General features: G+C 36.5%; 1 protein-coding gene and 1 pseudogene across 1 annotated transcript; one reads left to right on the forward strand and one right to left on the reverse strand.

Annotated features, from left to right (window-relative positions):
* Nucleotides 1-204: 204 nt before the first annotated feature.
* On the reverse strand, nucleotides 205-4,507 carry LOC127170746 (tripartite motif-containing protein 16-like; annotated as a pseudogene).
* Nucleotides 4,508-14,341: 9,834 nt separating this feature from the next.
* Nucleotides 14,342-22,192, forward strand: pdk1 (pyruvate dehydrogenase kinase, isozyme 1). The gene is made up of 11 exons (XM_051119527.1): nucleotides 14,342-15,056; nucleotides 15,361-15,502; nucleotides 15,595-15,666; nucleotides 15,906-16,090; nucleotides 16,354-16,449; nucleotides 18,851-18,928; nucleotides 19,039-19,115; nucleotides 19,316-19,414; nucleotides 20,366-20,476; nucleotides 20,629-20,742; nucleotides 21,558-22,192. Exons 1-11 carry the CDS (start codon nucleotides 14,948-14,950, stop codon nucleotides 21,696-21,698), a joined length of 1,224 nt encoding a protein of 407 aa, XP_050975484.1. The 5' UTR covers nucleotides 14,342-14,947; the 3' UTR covers nucleotides 21,699-22,192.
* The last annotated feature ends 724 nt before the right edge of the window (nucleotides 22,193-22,916 follow it).

A 22,916-nucleotide genomic window follows, 5' to 3' on the forward strand; every position in this document is an offset into this window, starting at 1 on the left:
AAAATATCCACAGCACCCATTCTGGTACATTTTTTCAGGGGCTGGGAGCCAAGGACTCAGGCACAAAGTGTAATGGGCTTTTTTATTAAATATTAAAATAACAAAAAGGCACATGTGTCATGTTAACCTAATTATCTCTGTTCACTGTTCACACTGAGGATGACAACAATAGAGTTTTAAAAATCATTCAAAATGTAAAAAATGTCCACACCACAGCTAAAAGTATTACTACACAGAGGAAAAAAGATTTGAAAAAGAAAAAAACAAAGAAAAGAAATGAGCATATTGAATGACTTTCAATTTGCTTATTTTTAAAAATGTCATAGTAATCTTGTTTAGGTTAGACAGGATGTGCAGTCATATAATCATATTAAAGATATGTTTAAAATACATTAGATAAGTACACACAGTCATATAATTTGTGTTGATACTTTCAATGTTTCCTTTTTCCATGCTTATTCCACATTTATTTTTTGTCAGCTCTTACAATATTACCAATATAAAGACAATATTTATGTTTTTGTTGTTTTGTTTGCAAAACCTTGACATAACAGTAGGCCTATTATTTACAGTCATCTCTCTGTAATCTATATTGTTAGATCACACAGTTTTACTGTTGATCCACTGTGAACCACAAACCCAGGATAGAGGGGCTGAGTGAATGTGGTCTGGATTGTGTGGATGAGGCTCATTGTGTCAGAGATTCTGTAGAAGGACAGAGTTCCTGCACTGTGATCCACATACACTCCTATTCTACAGCCATTTAAGCGTAAGGGAGTTCAGTAAAATTGTGATTGTGACTAAATGAGCATCTGGAGGTAGAGCACATCAAATTCCAGGACTGATCATTATATCCAAACAAACTATTTTTCCTGTCCCTTCCTGCTGATGCTTTTATATGACACTGATATACACACACCACTATCACCACTCCACTCAAGCTCCCAGTAACAGCGTCCACACACACTCTCTCTACACAACACCTGCAAAAAACTGTCAAATCGGTTTGGATGATCAGGATACTGCTGGACTCCGGCAGTTGAAGTAACCACTCTGTTCTCCTCAGACAGACAGAGGTTTTTATTCACTGTGTTTGGATCCAGGGTGAACCGACTGTAATCTGATGGGTATAAAACACACAGTCATTGAACTGAATATAAATTAATTTATCATACATATCATTCTGTTAATTTATCATATATAGCATTCTGTAAGTGTGAGTCTTAACAGACAGTGAAAAAAAAAAAAAAAATACTGACATGGTTGGACAAAAATAACTCAAAAAGTATATCACATATTTTAACCAAAACAATAAATATATCTATGTTTTATTAGTATATTCTGAACACAACATATTATTATTTCTGGCTGTTTATTATTACAAATATTCATTTTTCATGTAGCCTATGTAACCACTACCAGTTAAAAGAAAAAACACTATAGATAGTTTTAGAGATAGGTTTGATCTGCTTTTTGAAAACTTATTTATGTTCAAAAATGCTACAAAAATCATTCTGTTCCTAGGTGGATCATTTTTAACCAAAAAAAAGTTAACCAGTTGACATAGGTATGTATTGCTGTGTTTTTATTTCATTGCTTCCGTTGCTTAAACTGATGCATTTTTGTAAGAAAATTTCCATATTTAAAACTTAAGAATCACTTTAATCTGGCTTGCCACAACTAGTTGTACATGGAAGCCTTTAAGGTAAAATTATTTTACAAAGATGCTGATTCATTACATGCAGGAACTCCCTCCGTGATCTTGTTATGGCAAATGTGCTCTGGAGATGATAAACACAGCACCAGTACCATGATAAACCCACTGGAAATAGAAGTTCAAAACGAGGATGGATGCACTTTAATGACTAAAAATATATTTTGGACTGACTGATGCTGAGAAACACCCGCCTGCATTGCCATGATAAAGCTTAAAAGTGTAAATGATGTTTATCTTTAATATAACTGATCTGACTGTTTTCGTGTGAGGGAAGGAAGCCATATACACTTAGGTGTCTGGAGGAATAATGGGCTAATTTTCATTTTGGGTGAACTAACCTTTTAATGTAAAGTTAATGGCACGTGTGTGTGTGTGTGTGTCATCTTACACTGCAAGATCTCCCTTCTGATCTTGAAATCATTGGTGGGAATAATTTCAATGTATGTTGCTAAAGGAAATAGACACACATACTTAATATATTTTGAATTCTTCTAAATGATGCAAGACTAATTTCTAAGACTTAAATGTCTGCTTTTTTTATACCTCTGCCAGATATCTTGTCTATCTCCTCTCTACAGAAATCCTGCAGTTTTTCTTTCAGTTGAGATACAGACTTTCCCACATCATCAAAAGAGAGGAGAGAGCTGACAATGATGCTGGATGTATCTGTAGATTCAGGAGATACAGCAAGAGACTGGAAACTCTACAGGAAGAAAAAAAAAAAACAATAAAGATAGAAAAACCTTAATAATCTGCAAACCTGCACCACTGACCTGTACTTCAATCAAATATTTACTCACATATTTACTACTTTGATAGTATTTTTTTTTGTGTGTTGTTGTTTTGCTTTTTGTTTTTTTTATTTTGCTATTGTACATTTGCATTTATTCATTTAGTAGACACTTCTAATCCAAAACCATTTACAAATGAGGATTACAACAACCTAAGATGTGCTTACCATACAAAGTTTTAAACATTAGAATAGTACCAGAGACAGTTATGTGCTAATGGAAAAGATGCATTTTACCCATTCTTTAAATGGATGTGGCTTAGTATTTAAGTATTGGACTGGATGTAACTCAGTAGGTTGCGGATTTTCTTCATTTGTTTTATCTATCAGGCAAAAATTATGATGGCTAGAAAAAATATCCTCAACAAGCCACGATTAATGTCTGTCGAAACTGCACAGAACAAAGTTATGTGAAGTTTATTACTTGGAGTTTAGGATTTGTTCTGATTTAATAAACATAAATTTCAGCTAGCGTTGTTTGCCTTAGCACAAATGAAAAAAAAAAAAAAATCAGGTGCTTGCTTTACCCATCTGTATTTCAGATCTGTTACCTGGAGGAAATGGATGTGATCCTCTGTTTGCGAAAGCTGCTCCAGCTCTGCGTCTCTCCTCCTCAGGTCTTCAATCTCTTGCTCCAGTTGATACACGAGTCCTTCAGCTTGACTCACTGCAGCTTTTTCCCGATCTCTGATCCGCTGTGTGATCTCAGAGCGGCTTCTCTCAATGGAGCAGATGAGCTCAGTGAAGATCTTCTCAGTGTCCTCTACTGCTGTCTGTGCAAAGCACATCACAGTTAATGTCTCACAGCCTGTGACCCACAGTCACTTCAGTGGGACTGAAAAAGCTTAAACACTGGAAAAGTCCAAACTGAGTCTGAAACTTTCCTCTTTTCCAAACTCACTTTATGAGACTCCACAGCCTCTCTCAGCTTCTTGATATCTTTCTCCCTCTGCTGGATTCTCTGCTGGAACTTTCTTTTCCTCTCTTCCAAAACCAGCTGTATAAAAATCAAATAACACTGTAAACTTCTAAAATACTATGTAAGGCTGTATAGAAAGATAGAATGGAAATGATTGTGTCAATTCATTAATAATAGATAACTGTATTTGTTTGAATTTACATGAATGAGGTTGCAAGCTACATAGTATGAAATGCTGAACAACTTTGAAGAAAACAAGAAGAAACTAAATTAAGCATGACTCAAGATCATAAGCACGTAATTATGTATAATAAAGTTACACATACAGATCATTTTGTCATTTAGACGCTTTTATCGAAAGCAACTTACAAATGAGAAATTAGTGCATTATAACAGACACTATAAAAATACAGTATATACATACATCAATTATCAGTTCATACCTGTGTCTTTGTCCTCTCTGCTACAGCTGCTACAGTATCATGGTTTTTGTGAGCATCCATCGTACACAGATAACAAATGCACCGCTGGTCAGTATGGCAGTAGATTTCCAGTTGTTTATTATGTTTTGGGCAGATCATCTCCTGAAGTCGTCCAGTGGCATCTATCAGATTGTGTCTCTTACCTTTAAAGAAATTCTCATGTTGCTGGAGGTGATTTTGACAGTAAGAGTTCAGACACACCAGACAAGACTTGACAGCTTTGTGTTTTCTCACAGTACAGACGTCACACTCCACATCTTCAGGTCCAGCAGGAACAGCAGCTTGGAAGTTTTGTCTTCTTCAGTTGCTCCACCACTTCAGTCAGCATGGTGTTTTTATTTAAAGCAGGTCTTGGACTGAAGGTCTGTCTGCATTGAGGACAGCTGTAGACGCTCTTCTGATCATCCTGATCCCAGCAGTCTGTAACACAGCTCATACAGAAACTGTGACCACAGGGAATGCCCACTGGATCCTTCAGGAGATCCAGACACACTGCACAGCTGAACTGGTCCTGGGAAAAACTGCTTTCAGCCATTTCACTGCATGTACAGACAGATAAAGAAACAAACAACAGCTCGACAGCACTTAAGCTTCACTTTCTCTAAACAACTGAAACAGTTTCCTGGTTGAAGAACCATGTGCAAAATAGGAGTGTCTATAATGGGAAGCATAAGGAAGTTAACTGTTCTGGTTCCAGCTGCCTTTTTTTTTTTTTTTTTATTTTTTTTAACTCTTTAATGACTTCACACTTCTAAGAGGTGGCTTTAAAACAATTCAGTTGGGTTTAATAGATAAAACACTAAACAACATTATATATATTATACATTTAGACACACCTACACATATACAATTAGACACACCTGAATCAGCTAATCAAGCTCTTACTAGGCATACTAGAAACTTCCCAACAGGTGTTCAGGCAAGTTGGAGCTAAACTCTGCAGGACACTGGCCCTCTATGACTGAGTTTGGACACCCCTGGTCTAGCTGGACATGAGAAAAAAATATGGCATGTAAACTGAGTCTGATTGATTCAGTTACCAGTTTTATTTCATAGTTTTGATCCACTGAAAAGAACCAGCAGACCATTAGTTGGTCTTATAGTTTGTTTGTTTGTTTGTTTATTAATTCATTCGTTCATTCATGCTGCTGCCTGTGACTCAGAATTTTGTGCCGATTCACAAATAGTAAAAATCAGTACTGAATCAAAAGCCTTTTAAATACACACTTAGGCTGGCAAGGCAACTCTCACGCATTCAGCATGATGACACATTTTTCACCCGCACTCAAATGACACATCAGTTTTCTCACACAGTCAAAAGCACCTTCAGTTAAAACTGTAATAAAAGGATATTGGCCAAACAGGTTTGGTAAAGGCTCCAGTGTGTATTTGTATTTGTGCTCTGGAAATCACCAAAAGATTCTACTTATAATGTGTTTTCGCAGCGCTAAGCTATGTAGCCAATCACAGACATATCTGTTGATTTCTTGAACACCTGTGATTGCGTTTACACACCTAAAGCCAGATTTTTTGCCTGCAAGCTGCAAATCCTCTCACTGTAACACGATGTAAATGCGTTAAACATATTGTTGCAATTTATATATATATATATATATATATATATTAGGGCTGGCTCGTGATTAATCGCATACAAAATAAAAGTTTGAGTTTGCCTAATACAGTGCCCACAAATATTGGCAACCTTGATAAATATGAGCAGCTGTAGAAATAAATCTGCATTGTTTATCCTTTTGATCTTTCATTCAAAAAATTCACAAAATTCTAACCTTTCATTGAAGTAAAACAATAGAAAGAGAGGAGAAAATCTCATTATGAAATAAATGTTTTTCTCCAGTTCACGTTGGCCACAAGTATTGGCACCCCTAGAAATTCTTATGGGTAAAATATCTCTGAAGTATATTCCCATTCATATTTACATTTTTTTTAGCACACTAGGGTGACTAGGAACATGAAATTGTCCATCCATGACCTTCTGTTGCACAGGATTATAAATATGAGGAACACAAAGGCCAAATTCCCTTAATTGTCCATCACAAGGACTAAAACCAAAGAACATAGTTCTGATGTGCAGAACAAGATTGTTGAGCTTCACAAAATAGAAAGTGGCTGTAAGAAAAGAGCTAAAGCATTGAAAATACCCATTTCCACCATCAGGGGAATAATTAAGAAGTTCCAATCAACTAAAGATGTTACAAATCTGCCTGGAAGAGGACGTGTGTCTATATTGTGATAAGGGATGGTGAGGAGGAGACTTTGAGTGGCCAAAGACTCTCCAAGGATCACAGCTGGAGAATTGCAGAGATTAGTTGAGTCTTGGAGCCAGAAAGCCTAAAAAAATTCAAATAGCCCCTACATCACTGCATGTTGTTCGGGAGGGTTTCAAAAGAAATCCTGCTCGCTCATCCAAAAACAAACTCCAGCATATTTAGTTGTCAGATACGACAAGAACTTCAAACGGGACTGGCTTCTATGGTCAGATGAAACTAAAAAAGAGCTCTTTGGCAGCAAACACTCAAGATGGGTTTGGTGCAAACAGGGATAAAAAAGTCCCCCATGCCCACGTTTAAATAAACTGCTGGATCTTTAATGTTCTGGGCCTATTTTTCTGCCAGAGATCCTGGACATCTTGTTTAGATACATGGCATCATGGATTCTATCATACTAAGAGATAAAAAAATCTAAACCTGACCGCCACTGTTAAAAATCTTATAATGGTCCATGTTTAGATATTCCATCAAGACAATGATCCAAAATAAATACAAAAATGTGTCACTGAGAACAAAATGAAGCTTCTGCTATGGCCCATTCCCTGACCTGAACCCTTTAGAAAATGAGTGGGGTGAACTAAAGAGGAAAAGAACCAACATGTAGCTGGGAATCTGAAGGATCTGGAAAGATTCTATATGAAGAAATGGTCTCTGATCTCTTGTCAGGTGTTCTCCAAACTCATCAGGGATTATAGGAGAAAATTCAGAGCTGTTATCTTGGGATAAGGAGGTTGGAATAACTGAGGGCCAATAATTGTGGCCAACGTGAACTAAAGAAAAAAATTAATTGAATAATAATTTCCGCCAAACTTTCTATTGTTTTACTTCAATGAAAGGTTAGAATTTTGTGACTTTTTTTAATTAAAGATCAAAAGGATAAACAATGCAGATTTATTTCCATGGCTGCCTTTGCTCATATTTACCAAGGGTGCCAGTATTTGTGGAGGGCACTGTATATGTGTGTGTACTGTGTAATTATTATGTATATATACATACAAGCACATTCATGTATATATTTAAGAGAAATACGTTATTTATGTACAAAATATTTTTATTTATATATAATATAAATTATAACAATTAGAATAAATAAATATACTTGTAAATATTTCTTAAATATATACTTGAATGTGCTTGTATTTATATATACATAATTACACAGTACACACACATATATTAGGCAAACTCAAACTTTTATTTTGTATGCGATTAATTGTGATTAATCATATGCCAGTACTAATACAAGAAGTAAGTTCACACGGTAAGTTGTAATCAAGTTTATCATATTGTCTATGTGGATATTTTCAATACATCACCTGCCACTCTGTTTTTTAATATTTTTTAATATTTAAGATTTTTGGAGCATTTCCTCTCTAAAAATACATACCATATGCTATTGTTGTTTATATTTGTATTTATTTATGATGTATCTTTCAAAAGCAAAGACTGTTGCACATTTATGTAACTGTTGCAACGGTCATGTAAAATCATATTTGAAAGTAAACAATTTCAAATTGTTGAGGTAATGAGGAATAATAAAACTCAAAAATCTATATTTTTACGTGATCGTAATTATGATGAGAAAACAGAAATATTCAAATCTTCCTTCATGACACTTTCCCCCAGTTTCACAGACCAGGCTTAAGCCTAATCCTAGACTAAAATGTAAGTCTGAGCTGTTTCAACTGAAGAAAAAAAACTTGACTGATCTGAAAATATATCAGTGCCTTTGTTTTGTCTCAAGATGCACATCAGTACTTTATATAAAAATTACTTAAATGTCCTAACTGAACTATGGCCTAATCCTGGTTTAGTCTAAGCCCTGTATGTGAAACCGGTCCTTTATTTTTTGTTTACTTAAAAATAAGACATGTAATGTCAAAAAAAAAAAAAAAAAAAAATCAAAAAATGCAAATAAATCACAAATACTAGAGTCAACTTTACATGTTTCAAAAGCTGGGGCAGTACCTTTTGGGTACTAATATGTACTTTAATGTACGAGTATGGACTATGTACCTTTGAAAAAGAACTGCCTTTTGAACCTTTTTTTCTGAGGGTTTTCTCAGAGTGAAGACTAATTTTATCAATATACAGTTGAAGTCAAAAGTTTACATACACCTTGCAGACTTTGCAAAATGTTAATTATTTTACCAAAATAAGAGGGATCATACAAAATACATGTTTTTTTTTTTCATTTAGTACTGACCTGAAATATATATTTCACATAAAAGATGTTTACATATAGTCCACAAGAGAAAATAATAGTTCAACAAATTTGTTTTTTCAGCATATTTGTGTATTTGAACCCTTTCCAACAATGACTGTATGATTCTGAGATCCATCTTTTTACACTGAGGACAACTGAGGGACTCATATGCAACTATTACAGAAGATTCAAACGCTCACTCACTGTGTATTTGTATTTGTGCTTCAAGGTTTTTTTTTTCTCCATTCTGTCACCGATGGAGATTTGTTTTTTTTGCTGCTGTCACCTCTGGCTTGCTCAGTTGGGGACACTTTTCTTCAAACGATATTGTATACTATTTGAACTGAACTGGATGATGACATCATTGAATCCAATAATGAACTGCCTTTACCTGAAAAAAAGAGTGTGTACTGTTGCCCTTTTGCATTATTGATGCACTATTTCCTATTTAATACTGTACAGCTGCTTTGTCACAATTCTGTATTGTTAAAAGCGGTATATAAATAGAGGTGACTTGACTTGACTTGACTTGACTTGACTCTGGAAATTGCCAAAAGATTTTTTATTTTTTTTTGCCTGCAATCTGCAAATCCTCTCACTGTAACACGATGTAAATGTGTTAAACATATTTAAAAAAAAAAAAACATATTTAAGTATATATATATATTAGGGCTGGCAAACGATTAATCGCAACTAATCGCATACAAAATAAAAGTTTGAGTTTGCCTAATATATGTGTGTGTACTGTGTGTAATTATTATGTATATATAAATACAAAATATTTTTATTAATATATAATATAAATTCTATAAAAATTATAATAAATGCATATACTTGTAAATATTTTTTAAATATATGCATGAATGTGTTTGTATTTATGTATACATAAAATTTACATGCAGTACACACACATATATTAGGCAAACTCAAACTTTTATTTTGCATGCGATTATATATATATATATATATATATATATATACTGCTTTCTAATGGGCTACTTACATAGAATTCTCAGGATTCAACACACTATTGTGACATCGTAGTGAAGAATTCCATTCTGGCAGCTCTAAACTGCTGTTCTGACTCTTGTCTTCTGTTGGTGTGTTAGGAGTGAAAAGATCGAAAGCTACTTTCGTGACTTTCTGTGGATTTTGACAAAAAATATTGAATTCACTTGCAGCAATTCAGTGTTCACAATGGCACTGTTTAGCAGCATACTTAGACGACTTTTTGAGCATTTTGCTCACCTCTTGCGCAGAAGGGAAACACCTCAGATGTCACAGCAGTGTGCAGCACAAGAACTGGCACCGGTGGAGAATCTTCCAGAGGCACCGTTGACAAAGGCGGGTGAGAGCAAGGCCTTCGACTTCAATGCCATGTACAGGAAGTGCAGGAAGAGACACCGCCAGGTAACTGAGCTTACACTGAAATCAAATTGATGTAGAAACAACTTTAACTCAAAAATTGCTAGTAAATTTCACAATTAATTACAAAGAAACTGCAAGTAACACACTGAATCAATCTTCTATTTTGAAATACAAAGACTGAAATAGTATCATCTTGTAAAATGTATTGCAACAATGTTTATTTACAACCTTGGAAAAAAAAAAAAAACTTTTACAGTATAAAGAGAAAAGGGAGGAAAGACAGGTGAAAAGAAAGGTGAAGAAGGAGAGAGAGAAGAATGAGGGAGGAAGTCATAAAGACAAGGCTGAAAAAGACACACTTAGCCTTGAAAAGATAAAGGAGAGAGGACATGTGGCGCAGAAAAAAAGAGAGTCTGCCAAATTCAGAGAGATGCAGAGTCTCGAAAATTTGATGAAGGGAGAAAGTGAGCAAAAAGAGGCTGGAGAAAAGAAAAGGAAGAAGAGGAAACTGAAGGAACGAAAGGCCACTGAGCCAGATCCACTTCTTGTGGAGGAGCAAACTCCAGTCCGTCCTCCAGTTAGATCTTCCTTCTTGAAGCCGATAGCAGAACGTTCAGTGCTTCCAAGTGTCTCTGAACACTTCATTTTACCAGCCACTTGCTTCAAACCCCTGCCACCAGTCACCAAACCGGCCACGCGTCCTCAAAAGCCAGCTCCTGCACCTGAGGAAGTGACCCTGTCAGGTACTCCTCTTCAGGTGGATCCTCCAAGTGTCCCAGAACACTTCGCTCTATCAGCTGCTCGCTTTAAGGCCCTTCTGCCAGTGACCAAACCGGCCATGCGTCCTCAAAAGCCAGCTCCTGCACCTGAGGAAGTGACCATGCCAGGTACTCCTGTTCAAGTGAGTCCTCCTAAACAACTGGCTGTTCCTCCGAGCCCCACTCCTGCACCTGATGAAGCTGTTGCTCTGCAACTTTCTTCAACTAAAGTGTGTCCTTCCAGCCTGGTGAAGCCTCAGCCATCCACTTCTTCCCTGTTTGAGCCGCCTCCACAACTCATGCTCATAGACATTGAGGATGAGGAGAACGAGTATGTGGAGTACACAGGGAAGACCCTCCAGGCCTGTGACTTACTAAAGTCAGAACGCCCCCGAATACTGGAGACTGAGATAAATCCAAGAATGCCTGCTTGGTTGGAGAGTGACAGTGAGGTGCTGGAAGAAGTGTGGGCGAGCGAAGTAGTGGAGGTCCTGGGATTTGGGGAACAGAAAGATGACCCCGATGAAATGGGAGACTCCAAAACCACAGAAGGCAATTTGGATGAAGCCTCTCAGAAAAACAAGGAGATGGATGAACACATGAAGAAGCTGTTCTGTGTAGCCTCTCCTGAAGGTCCCAAGAATGAAACCCTGCACCATGTAAACGTCCAGGAGGAGACAAAGAGCAAAAGAAAAGTGCCACTTTTTCTGTTCACCTGGGCAGAAGAGAAGGCCAAGAAAAAGGAGGAGAAGAAAATACGGAAGGAGAAGGAGCAAAGAGATAAAGAGTTGCTGTTTGAACGCTACAGGAATGACCCCAAACTGAAGCACTTGTTGATTAACAAGCACAACCACCACTATCGCTCCACTGAATGAAGTTCATTGTCCCTCCCCAAAACATCCTCTTCACCTTTAACCTACTGCACAACCCTGTGTACAAATAAAAAAAGCTGTGCAAAGTAAATATTGAAAGATGCATGCAAGTGTCCTGACTATTAAAACATAAAAAATACATTTAATGTTTCATATGAAAACATGCTTAATATAAAGTGACTTTTCAATACCATATTAACTAGACCAGCTATAGAAATTACACAATAAATCAATAAAGATTTACACAGTAAATCTTTACACCTGATTTGAGTAAGAAGTAAGTTCACACGGTAAGTTGTAATCAAGTTTATCATATTGTCTATGATGTGGATATTTTCAATACATCACCTGCCACTCTGTTTTTAATGTTTCCTCCATTATAGGTCCCCTTTGTGGATTTTTGGAGCATTTCCTCTCTAAAAATACATACCATACGCTATTGTTGTTTATATTTATATTTATTTATGATGTATCTTTCAGAAGCAAAGACTGTTGCACATTCATGTAACTGTTGCAACAGTCATGTAAAACCATATTTGAAAGTAAACAATTTCAAATGGTTGAGGTAATGAGGAATATTAAAACCCAGAAATCTCTATTTTTACGTGATCGTAATTATGACGAGAAAAACAGAAATATTCAAATGTTCCTTTAATGACACTTTCCCCCAGTTTCACAGACCAGGCTTAAGCCTAATCCTAGACTAAAATGTAAGTCTGAGCTGTTTCAGCTGAAAGAAACTTGACTGATCTGAAAATATATCAGTGCCTTTGTTTTGTCTCAAGACCACGGATTTGCGGGTCTTGTTCTTATCTCCTACAGATGACTTGCAGGACCCTGTATGTTATGCTAAATTAGTTTTAATCGTTTAACCACCACAGCTTCTTGTCTCCACTGGCAACACGCACGATTTGTGTGGATTGCAAGTGATGTCGCAGGTAGCTGAGGGTGCAAGAGGCGATTGCGAGTGACATTGTAATTTAGTTTTTTTTTTCTTGTCTTCACCACCTGGCTACTGTTGTAAAATGTTAAGAGATTCAAAAAAAAAAAAAAAAAAAAAATATAATAAATATATAAAATAAAGTAAAAAATAAAATAGACTGCAAATGACGTCACTTGCAGAAGTGCAGGCGTCTGAGAGCGCAGGTGCATGTCTGCAGCCAGACCCTATTGCAAATTGTAGCCTGTATCCACCCACTTAAACAGAGCATAGACTGGGTGGTGTCTGTCTCTGAAGAAGCTCAGTGCCTTCCTCCTGCAGCGCTGTGTATAGATAGTGTCCACAGAAGGGAGGTTAGATCCAGTAACCTTCTCTGCAGTTTTTATTACCATTTGCAGCTATTTCCTCTAAGCTAGAATAGTGTTGCCATACCAAACTATAATTCAGCTGGTGAACAAGGCCTCTATAGACCTAGATGAGGGGCGGACATCTCAGTCCAGCCTTTTTCAACAGTCTGATATAGTGCAGCCTCTGCTAATGGACACAAATGAGTTACTTTGTCTTTTTTCCCCTAATTTAAAAGCCTTGTCTGCATTACAAAGTAGGCCTTTGGTAATTGAAATGTTGTCTTTGGTAATTGAATCTTGTCAAGAAATTTGAGTTTCTCTGTAAAAATTGTAGACATTTATTTTTTATTACCTTTCAGTGTTGTTTTAACAGGCTTCTGTATTTCTCATGTTTATGATCTGATCTGGATTAATATACTGTCTTTACTTAAATAATTAAGTAATCTTAACTAAACATTACTTCAAATTTTAAGTTTTGAGCCCACAAATTAAAAACATAGGTTTTTTTTTATGTATCTTGTTTACCCACAAAATATGTAAACTTAAAATTTCAAGTGTTGTCAGCAAAAAAGTAAAACAGCTCTTTAATGTTGTTGGGTGTAAAAGCAGTTCTGCCTGGCAACAAGAGAACAAATGCACCGATTGGTAGATAATTACAAAAGGTGGGCCTCTCTTTATTTTGTCTCAAGATCTCATCATCCTCTGGTTTAGTTGCCTAAATATTTGTTGCTGTTGTTGTTGTGGCGTCGGCGCTGATAGCTTCGTAGTAATTGCGCCGACTTATACAGTGCAACTGCTCTCATGGTGACCAGAGTTTGATTCCCGTCTCGAGGTCCTATGCTGATCCTGCTCCCCTCTCTCTACCTAATACTTTCCTGTCATCTCTCTGTCTTGTCTAGGTTATAAAAGCCCAAAAATATAACTTAAAAAAAATATCATTCCCCATCAATGTTATGCTATTTATTACTGTATTTTTTACTTTTATATTTTTCCATTGCCCCATAATATCTTATTTTTTCATTTCATTCCCTATCTATGTTATGCTATTACTGTATTTTTATATTTTTAAAATATTATCACATTCTCTGTTTTCTTAACATAATATATCTATATCGAGTATATATATATATATATATATATATATATATATATATATGATAGTCAACGGATTCATGTCCCCATTACTCAGGAGTGAAACTAATCAACAACACCACTAGTCACGTGACCCAAGGACGCACGTAAGGCGGAAGTAAACCAGAGTGGATGTTCACAAAACATAAGAAGAGGAGATCAGATCTTTTTAACAAGATTATGAATGAGTCATACAAAACTTAATTATACACCTCATATCAAGGTAAAACATGATACAGTATAATGTGAATTATGCCAAGAAACAGTTGATCATGCGCTGTTATTTTCTCCCAAGTATGAACAGAAAAGCAATGAGCTCCAGAGAGACCCGCACACTACATGATACAAAGCATTTACATCATGAAATATATTAAATTCAAAACTAGGATCTGGTAAAATTATAAAGCCTTTTTTAAAAACAGGAAATGATCGTAGACTGAAAGCACTTCACTCCAGCACAGGAGGTGGCGGTACGCGTCTAAAAACTGGTTTACAACCCGTCAACAAACTCGCAGAAGAAGTAGAATAAAAACAAGAGTGGGTGCACTCTGACTTACAGAAACATCTATGCTCGTGTAGCATTAAGTTGTTTACAACAAGCAGACGAAACACTCTGATAATCAAGCAGGTAAACAGGTCAGAGATTAGGGCTTTTTTCAGCGTTTGTTAGAGCTCAGCCGCTGTTGTTTAGAGGCTCGAGGACAGTGTGTCGTGGTAATGTGCGCTATAAATGCGGTGAGAGGCCCAGTGTTCACTGATGCTCCTGCGGATCACATGAGTTCATACACGCATCATCCCGGACTGTTTATCTGTCTTCACACGCGTCATGCGTTACTCCGGGATTACCTCAATGCTTAGGGCGATATCACGTATATAATGATTGCAGTGCCATCAATGGGTGACACAGAAGAGTGAAAAGGCATTTTCCAGACAGCACAGGATATTACTGGATCACTGGTTCTGAATGAGTGAGTCGCTGCATGTGCGAACATGACTGACATTCAACTTCATACTTCGAGAAACAAGTACGCAGTTTTCTGCTGATTGTATTTCGGATAAGAAAATGTGAGCTGAGAAAACCAACAGGATTTGGATTTTCTAAAGAGTTAAAACAGCAAAATCCGCCAATATGAGGATCTTCAGGAGTTTGATGAAGGCTGCATCCGTCGCCAAACAAATCGACTTTTACTCCAGATTCTCACCTTCTCCTCTCTCTATGAAACAGTTCATAGATTTTGGTAAGTCTGCAATCAAATGTTTACAGTTTAGTATGAGAATAGAACTAAACAGAAAAAATAAAAAAACAGTCCTTAAAAATAAATAAATAAAGGTTGGATTTTCCAAATTATTAAAAATGTCATTTTCATTTAGTTTAAGGTTTAAACAACTAAACTTAAATAAACTTAGCTTTAAATTTAACTATCAAACTATTATATTAGTGTAATACAGTTATACTTTTTCTAGATAGAATCAGTTAATGTAGCAAAAGATGACTGGATGTTGTCATTGCTTTCTGCTCTTTGTGCATTTTTGTCTCTGCAGGTTCAGAGAACGCATGTGCAAAAACGTCATTCACGTTTCTGAGACAGGAACTGCCTGTCAGGCTGGCAAATATTATGAAGGAGATAGATTTACTGCCTGATAACCTTCTGAGAACTCCTTCAGTACATCTGGTCCAGAGCTGGTCAGTGTGCATGCATACATGTAGTCTTATTATTCTGATATGAGTGCTTTTGTAAGCACATTCTTTGGTTGTGTTGCGTTGCGTCTCTACAGGTACATGCAAAGTTTCCAGGATATACTGGAGTTCAAAGACAGGGATATTGATGATGAAACGCTCATACAAGAGTAAGAGATTCATCAGATACCTTCTAGTAGAGGTCTTCTTGGATCCTAAACATGGACCCTTTTCAAATTTCTGGCATGTTTTAAAATTACTTGGGTCTGTTTGATAAATCTGCGTTCGTTTAAAATTATCCTAAACCCGAGACTACTAGTAAGTTTTTGACTCTCCCAAGTAGACCTCTACTTTCCAGTCCTACCTGTGCTAACAAACACACATAACAAACAGACCTCTGTTGTTTTAGCTTCACAGATGCTGTGATTAAGATTCGAAACCGGCACAATGATGTGGTGCCCACCATGGCTCAAGGAGTGGTGGAATATAAGGAGACCTACGGGACCGACCCCGTCACCAGCCAGAACATTCAGTACTTCCTGGACCGGTTCTACATGAGCAGGATTTCAATCAGAATGCTCCTGAACCAGCACAGTGAGACCCACACGCATCTAGTGCTCTGTGACCTTTCTGAACCGCAGAAATGTAAAATCAGATGAATGGGGCTTCTGGGATGTTCACTCATAATGTAAAATGATTTTGCAGGACTGACATGTTTACAAGTTTCACAGCAGTCAGTGTCCTGGATTTCTGAATCTGTCATGGATTGATCGGTCACCCAGTAAACATCGAGCTGTGTTGTTCCACCACCAAAAAGAGGATTACATGTCAATAACAATGTCATTGTGTGTTTCCAGCTCTTCTGTTTGGGGGAAGAATACGTGACAATCCTGCTCATCCCAAACAGATTGGCAGCATTGACCCCAGCTGTTGTGTCACTGATGTAGTGAAAGGTGACTGTGATCTATCTTTTTCATAGGCACATAGCAATAATTAAACATTTTATTTTTGGTAAAAAAAAAAAAAGAAAAAAAAAAAGGCATAAATTAAATTTAGTACAGGAAATGCTGCCATGATGGATAATTGCTTAAATATATAAAAAATATTATTTTTTTTATACAGTAACTAATAAGAATCTCATAGGAAACTACACTGAGAGCAGCCCTTAGAGGATTAGTTCACTTCCAGAGCAAAAATGCGCTCACCCCCTTGTCATCCAAGATGTTTGTGTCATTCTTTCTTCAGTCGTAAAGAAATTATGTTTCTTGAGGAAAACATTCCAGAATTTTTCTCTGTATAGTGGACTTCTATGGTGCCTGCGAGTATGAACTTCCAAAATGTAGCTTCAGAGGGCTCTAAATGATCCCAGCCAAGGAAGAAGGGTCATATCTAGTGAAATGATCGGTTATTTTCTAAAAATGTAATTTTAAATATGTAAATTTAAATATATATTTTTTTTTACCTCAAATGCTCATCTTGTCTATTCTCTGAGATGTGCAGTTGAACTCTGTGTAATCCGGGTCAATACAGTTAGGGTATTTCGAAAAAATCTCATTTTTTTTTTCTCCAACTTCAAAATCATCCTACATCGCTGCAGAATTACCGACCCTGTGTTTACAAAGTGAATGTGCTATGATCAAATGTCCTTTACAAAAAAGGTAAAACAGCGATATAGGATGATTTTGAAGTTGGAGGAGAAAATGAGATGGGAGTTTTTCGACATATGCTAACTGTATTGACCCGGATTACACAGAGTTCGCATACATGTAACAGAGCTAGACAAGACAAGCATTTGTGGTTAAAAAGTATATTAATTGTACATATTATTATTATTATTATTATTATTATTATTATTATTATTATTGTTGTTGTTGTTGTTGTTGTTGTTGTTGTTGTTATTTATTTTTGTTTGTTTTTTTTTTGGAAATCAACCAGTCGTTTTGCTAGATAAGACCCTTCTTCCTCAGCTGGGATCGTTTAGAGCCCTTTGAAGCTGCATTTAAACTGTATTTTGGAAGTTTAAACTTGAGGCACCATATCAGTTCAGTTCATTTTCTTCAAAAAAAAAAACAATTTCTCTACGACTAAAGAAAGACATGGACATCTTGGATGACAAGGGGGTGAGTAAATTATCTTACATTTTTGTTCTGGAAGTGAACTTTTTTTTTAAAGGGGGACATCAGTGCAATCACCATGTAAAAACACTTTTACATGGTGATTCCATATAAATGTGTTTTAGCAGTGTGTGGACACAACCACCTTACAATGACCCTACTAAAAGTCATTTTTTTTTTAATTCCCAAAAAACCTAAACAGTCTCAATTATCGAGCTGTTTTGATTTTCTGAGCAGTATGACGTATTGCTCAGGCCCCGCCCACGGCTTCTGATGGACTTGTATATTTCCCCCCTTAGCCAGTTGTACGCTGTTTGCCATGCTCGAGCAGCTGTAGCGACAATGTGCCGTAAGCAATGCAGGTGTTTTGTAGTTAGATGTAAAAGTGAACATAATAGTCTTAATGCAGTGCATTAGTTTTGTTTTTGAAGGTAATGCGTCACAGAATTCACAAAAAATGTAAGAGAGGGGCAGGGTGAGCAGTAGCTCCTTATTATTTAAAGAGACATGCACCGAAACGGGTTGCTGTGACAAGGTAAAAGTGTTACATCCATTGAGGAATTTTTACCAAAGTATTTTATTTTTGTTAGGGTCTTAATGAGAAGTCTATAACATACTTTGGTTAAAATTTCTCAGTGGTAGTATAAAAAAAAATCTTTCAGCCCTTTTCAGAGCATGCTGTTTTGGTGCATTTGCCTTTAAATGCTAATGAGCTGTGCTCACCCCGCCCCTCTCTTCTGTGGGGTGACGAGCCGTAATGTTTACTTTAACCGGGAAGCTTGCTAACTAGCACATTATTAAGAAATTTAATTTGCAAAGATACATAAACAACCCTTATACTCACTTGTGCTGTAGGTGAAGCTGCATCACGAATGATTCACGTGAACACAGATGCATTTAGGCAGATCAGGCATTGGCGCATTCCCTTCAAAAATGAAAGTAACGTTTGTACATGAAGTGTAAACACACATATATGTTCAAACAACATGTAAAACTAAATTTAAAAATACATTTTTATTTATTTATTTATTTATTTGGAGTTGAAATATAATCTAAATACCCTAGCAGCCACTCAAAGCATGTTGTAGCCACTCAAAACCGTGTAGCAATGCTCTGGCAAACAACCACAACACACTGGAATCACAACAGCAACTTGCCTTGACAAGCACCATTTATATCCTTTTCAGAATCTATAAAACATCTATTTTCCATAACGTTTCAACATTTTCCTGTTTTTCAGATGCGTATGAAAATGCCCGTAATCTTTGTGACCGGTATTATATGAACTCACCCGAGTTAGTACTGGAAGAATTTAACGGTAACTTTTCGCTGCAGGCATATTTACAGTCTTGTGACTGAATAATGATAAGTTAACCATCAGCATTGCATTGAAGTGTGACTGCTGTTACTCATGTATTTCCTCTGCAGTTAAAGGATCCGATAAACCTGCTACTGTGGTTTATGTGCCGTCTCATCTGTACCACATGGTGTTTGAGCTCTTTAAGGTGCTGTACATAATTTCTCACTGCTGCACTATCAAAGTATGCACTCAATTGTAGAGTATATTTGCTAAAAGCACTGAGTAAAGTGTAAATATTCAGTTTTGGATCATGATTTTGTGTCACGTGATGTACAGTAAATGGCTTTGCTCTTTTAGGTGAGCAGCCTTGTGCTGAGCTATAAATATGTTGTGTGACTCCTGCAGAATGCCATGCGCGCTACCATGGAACTTTATGAAGATGCCATGGAATATCCTCCAGTGCACGTGCGGATCGTTCTCGGCCATGAGGACCTGACTGTTAAGGTACAGATAGACTGACTGTTGTGATAACACCTAACCTCAACCACACAGCCAGTTTGATTAAAGGGGTCATTGGATGCTAAGTTCACTTTTTCATGTTGTTTGAACATTAATTTTTGTTGGCAGTATATGTACAAATCTACCGTGTAATGGTAAAAATCCATGCAGTGGTTTTTAATTAATCTCAATTTGAATTCAAATCGAGCCATTCTCAGTAGCGTCACACCGACAGAGGCCGCTCCGACGATAGTTGATTGACATTTGCATCTTACCTCAGATCAGTTGTAACAGTCCAACCTCCATGTTTTGATGCCGGAGCAGGGATGTAAGTTAGACAAGAATTGAGCGATTGAGGTGTTGTGTTGCTGGATGTAATAATGAACATAGTGGCTGTCATTTACTCCTGACATCTGAGCCGCTGAAGATGCAGTGGATTATATTTGTTTGTGAAGGGAATGCACCTCCCGATCTACATAAATGCATCTATGTTTGCACGAATCATTTGTGATCCAGCTTCACAGCAGAAGTGAGTATAAGTTTTTTTTTTTTTAGGAATCTTTCTGATCGCCTTTCCTAATAATGTGCTAGTTAGCAAGTTTATCGGCTAAATGCGGCTAAAGTAAACAGGCTCGTCACTCCACAGAGAGAAGAGAGGGGCGGGGCGAGCGGAGCTCATTTGCATTTAAAGCAGCCTCTGCCAGAATGGGATGATTTTTGCAGAGCTGATTTTGACAAGGTAAAAAGGGTGGTGTTTTACACAACCATTGAGAATTTTTTTTTTAACCAAAGTATATTATAGACTTTTCATTAAGACCCTAAAGAATCACATCAGCTTGTGAAAAAATGGGCATCCGATGACCCCTTTAATGTTAATTATATTGCACACCATAAATCAAGCAGTTCCTAAAATGAACATTCAGAAGTTAACCAATTCAGTGTGAATTTGTGTTGTAGGTCAGTGATCGTGGAGGCGGAGTTCCGCTAAGGAAGATTGACAGGTTGTTTACGTACACATACTCCACTGCACCTCGTCCTCAGATGGACACATCTCGAGCCACTCCTCTGGTCAGTATGTGACGGCTCTGATATCTGAGGGGTCTACGTTATTTCAGTTTTAACTTGTCTGTCAGTAAAACTGACCTGTTAAAGCACCCACAATATGTTTATTAACAGTATATTTATGCTATGTTGGTGGCATGTGTGTCTTGTGGTCTCAGGCTGGTTATGGTTACGGGTTGCCCATCTCCAGACTTTATGCCAGATATTTCCAAGGTGACCTCCAGCTCTACTCCATGGAGGGATTCGGCACAGATGCTGTCATTTATATCAGAGTGAGTACCTCTGTCTGTAATTATAACTCTCTTAACCCCAAAAAGTAATCTGGTTTTCCTCCCGCCAAAATTGATTTTTTTTTTTAATTATTTGTAGTTTTTAGGACATATCAGATTTTTTGTGTATGTGTATATATATATATATATATATATATATATATATATATGTATATGTATGTATATATGTGTATATATATATATATATATATATATATATATATATATATATATATATATATATATACATACATACATACATACATACATACATACATATATATATACACATATATATATATATATATATATATATATATACATATATATATATATATACACATATATATATATATATATGTATGCGCCTTTCAAAAGTTTAGGGTTAGTAAGACTTTTTTTTTTGTTTGTTATTAAATGCGTTAATACTTGTATTCAGTAAGAATGCATTTCATTGATTAAAGTAACAGTAAAGACTTGCATTGTTACAAAAAAATATTTAAAACAAATGCTGTTCACAGAAATATTAAGCAGTGCTGTTTTCAACAGCTTCAATAATTAATGTTTCTTGAGGAGCAAATGATTTCTGAAGGATCATGTGACAGTGAAATAATGCTTTATCCTTATTTTAAAGTGTTACGTTTTTAACTATATTTTGATCAAATAAATGAAGCCTTTGTGAACATAATTAAAGAAAAAAATCGTGCCTCAAACTTTTGAACGATGGTGTAAAAAAATATTAGTCATTATTATTGAAACAATAATTACTGTTTTTATTTCTGGATTCCATTTATTATGATGTATTTTTCTCCCTGAAGGCTTTGTCCACTGAGTCCATCGAGAGGCTTCCCGTTTACAACAAATCCGCCTGGAAGCATTATAATACCATCCATGAGGCGGATGACTGGTGCGTTCCCAGCAAAGAACCCAAGGACATGACCACCTTCCGCAGCTTCTAGTCTGATCTCAGCTTATGTTATGAGTGTGCTCGCCCAGACTCCCTCTTACACCTTTCACCAATGCGTATGCTTCAGCAGACTGAATTAACCATCTTACCCTCATTTATCCACTCCATGTAAAGGATAGAGGACAGAAGAGTACCAAAAAAGATTGGGGATCAAAACGATGTGTAAAAGAGCATTCTGAAATACATGTTTCTAGTATGTTCTCATGAAAACAACATTTTGAACTTTACCAGGTGGTACCAGTATTAGAAGTTAGCACATGTGTTGCTAGTGCCATCGCATCCCAGATAGACAATTAGGCTGTTTTGTCATTCTGGTGTATTTTGAGTGTGTGTTATTTTTGAGTGTGAGCCAGTATGTTTCATGACCTATCAATCTTACATTTGGATGTGTAAGCCAGTATATATTTATTTGTCTGCTATTATGAGACAGACTGAAGTGTTGATCATTTTTGCTTTGAACTAACATGTTGTGATTTGCGAAATCAAGTTATTGTTTCATACAGTTGTGAGCTATATCATACACGCCAGCATAAATGAGACTTCACATTCCACATACAGTCCCACATTGTCTTCAGAGCCAGTTTTTTTTTAAGAAAGCAGGAGAATATAATGTTAAATGCTTCACACCACTAAAAAATGTTCAGCTTCAGCTAAGTAATTAATATTGCAGGCACGTAATGACAAAAAAGGAAGAAACGCATGTACGTGTGTGAATTGTCTGCTGCTTTTGACCAGTTTGAACAAGTGTTCAGTAGTTTAAAACTCATCCTGTTTCAATAAAGCACTACCAGTACATTAGCAGTCTACTGCCCTCTACTGGAGACAGACTGTAACTGCAGACTCATAACAGAAGTATTGTACATATTATAACACTGTCATTGCTGTACCATAACTTAATTTCTTAAGTTATTAGTGTTTTTGTGATTTTAAGTGGATGTGTGTAGTCCGTTCACACAGGTTTCCTATTCCTAACCAAAGAAACGTCTCTATTAGGTACAATCACAGTTCCACAAAATGTCAAAATGCTTTTAGTGTACAGTAGCGATGGGAAAAGGCACCTTTTTGAACCTTTGAATCAAATTCAAATTTGTAAAATGATTTACAATTTCAAAGCACTCGAAACAACGCGCTGGTGACACCTGCTGGTTAGAGCTGTCTAAATTGAATGGTCTCAAACTCAATTTTTCCGCAGCTCGGCACAGTTTAGCTC

This window comes from Labeo rohita, chromosome 9 (genome assembly GCF_022985175.1).
Source record: "Labeo rohita strain BAU-BD-2019 chromosome 9, IGBB_LRoh.1.0, whole genome shotgun sequence".
In the NCBI taxonomy this organism is placed as follows: Eukaryota; Metazoa; Chordata; class Actinopteri; order Cypriniformes; family Cyprinidae; genus Labeo; species Labeo rohita.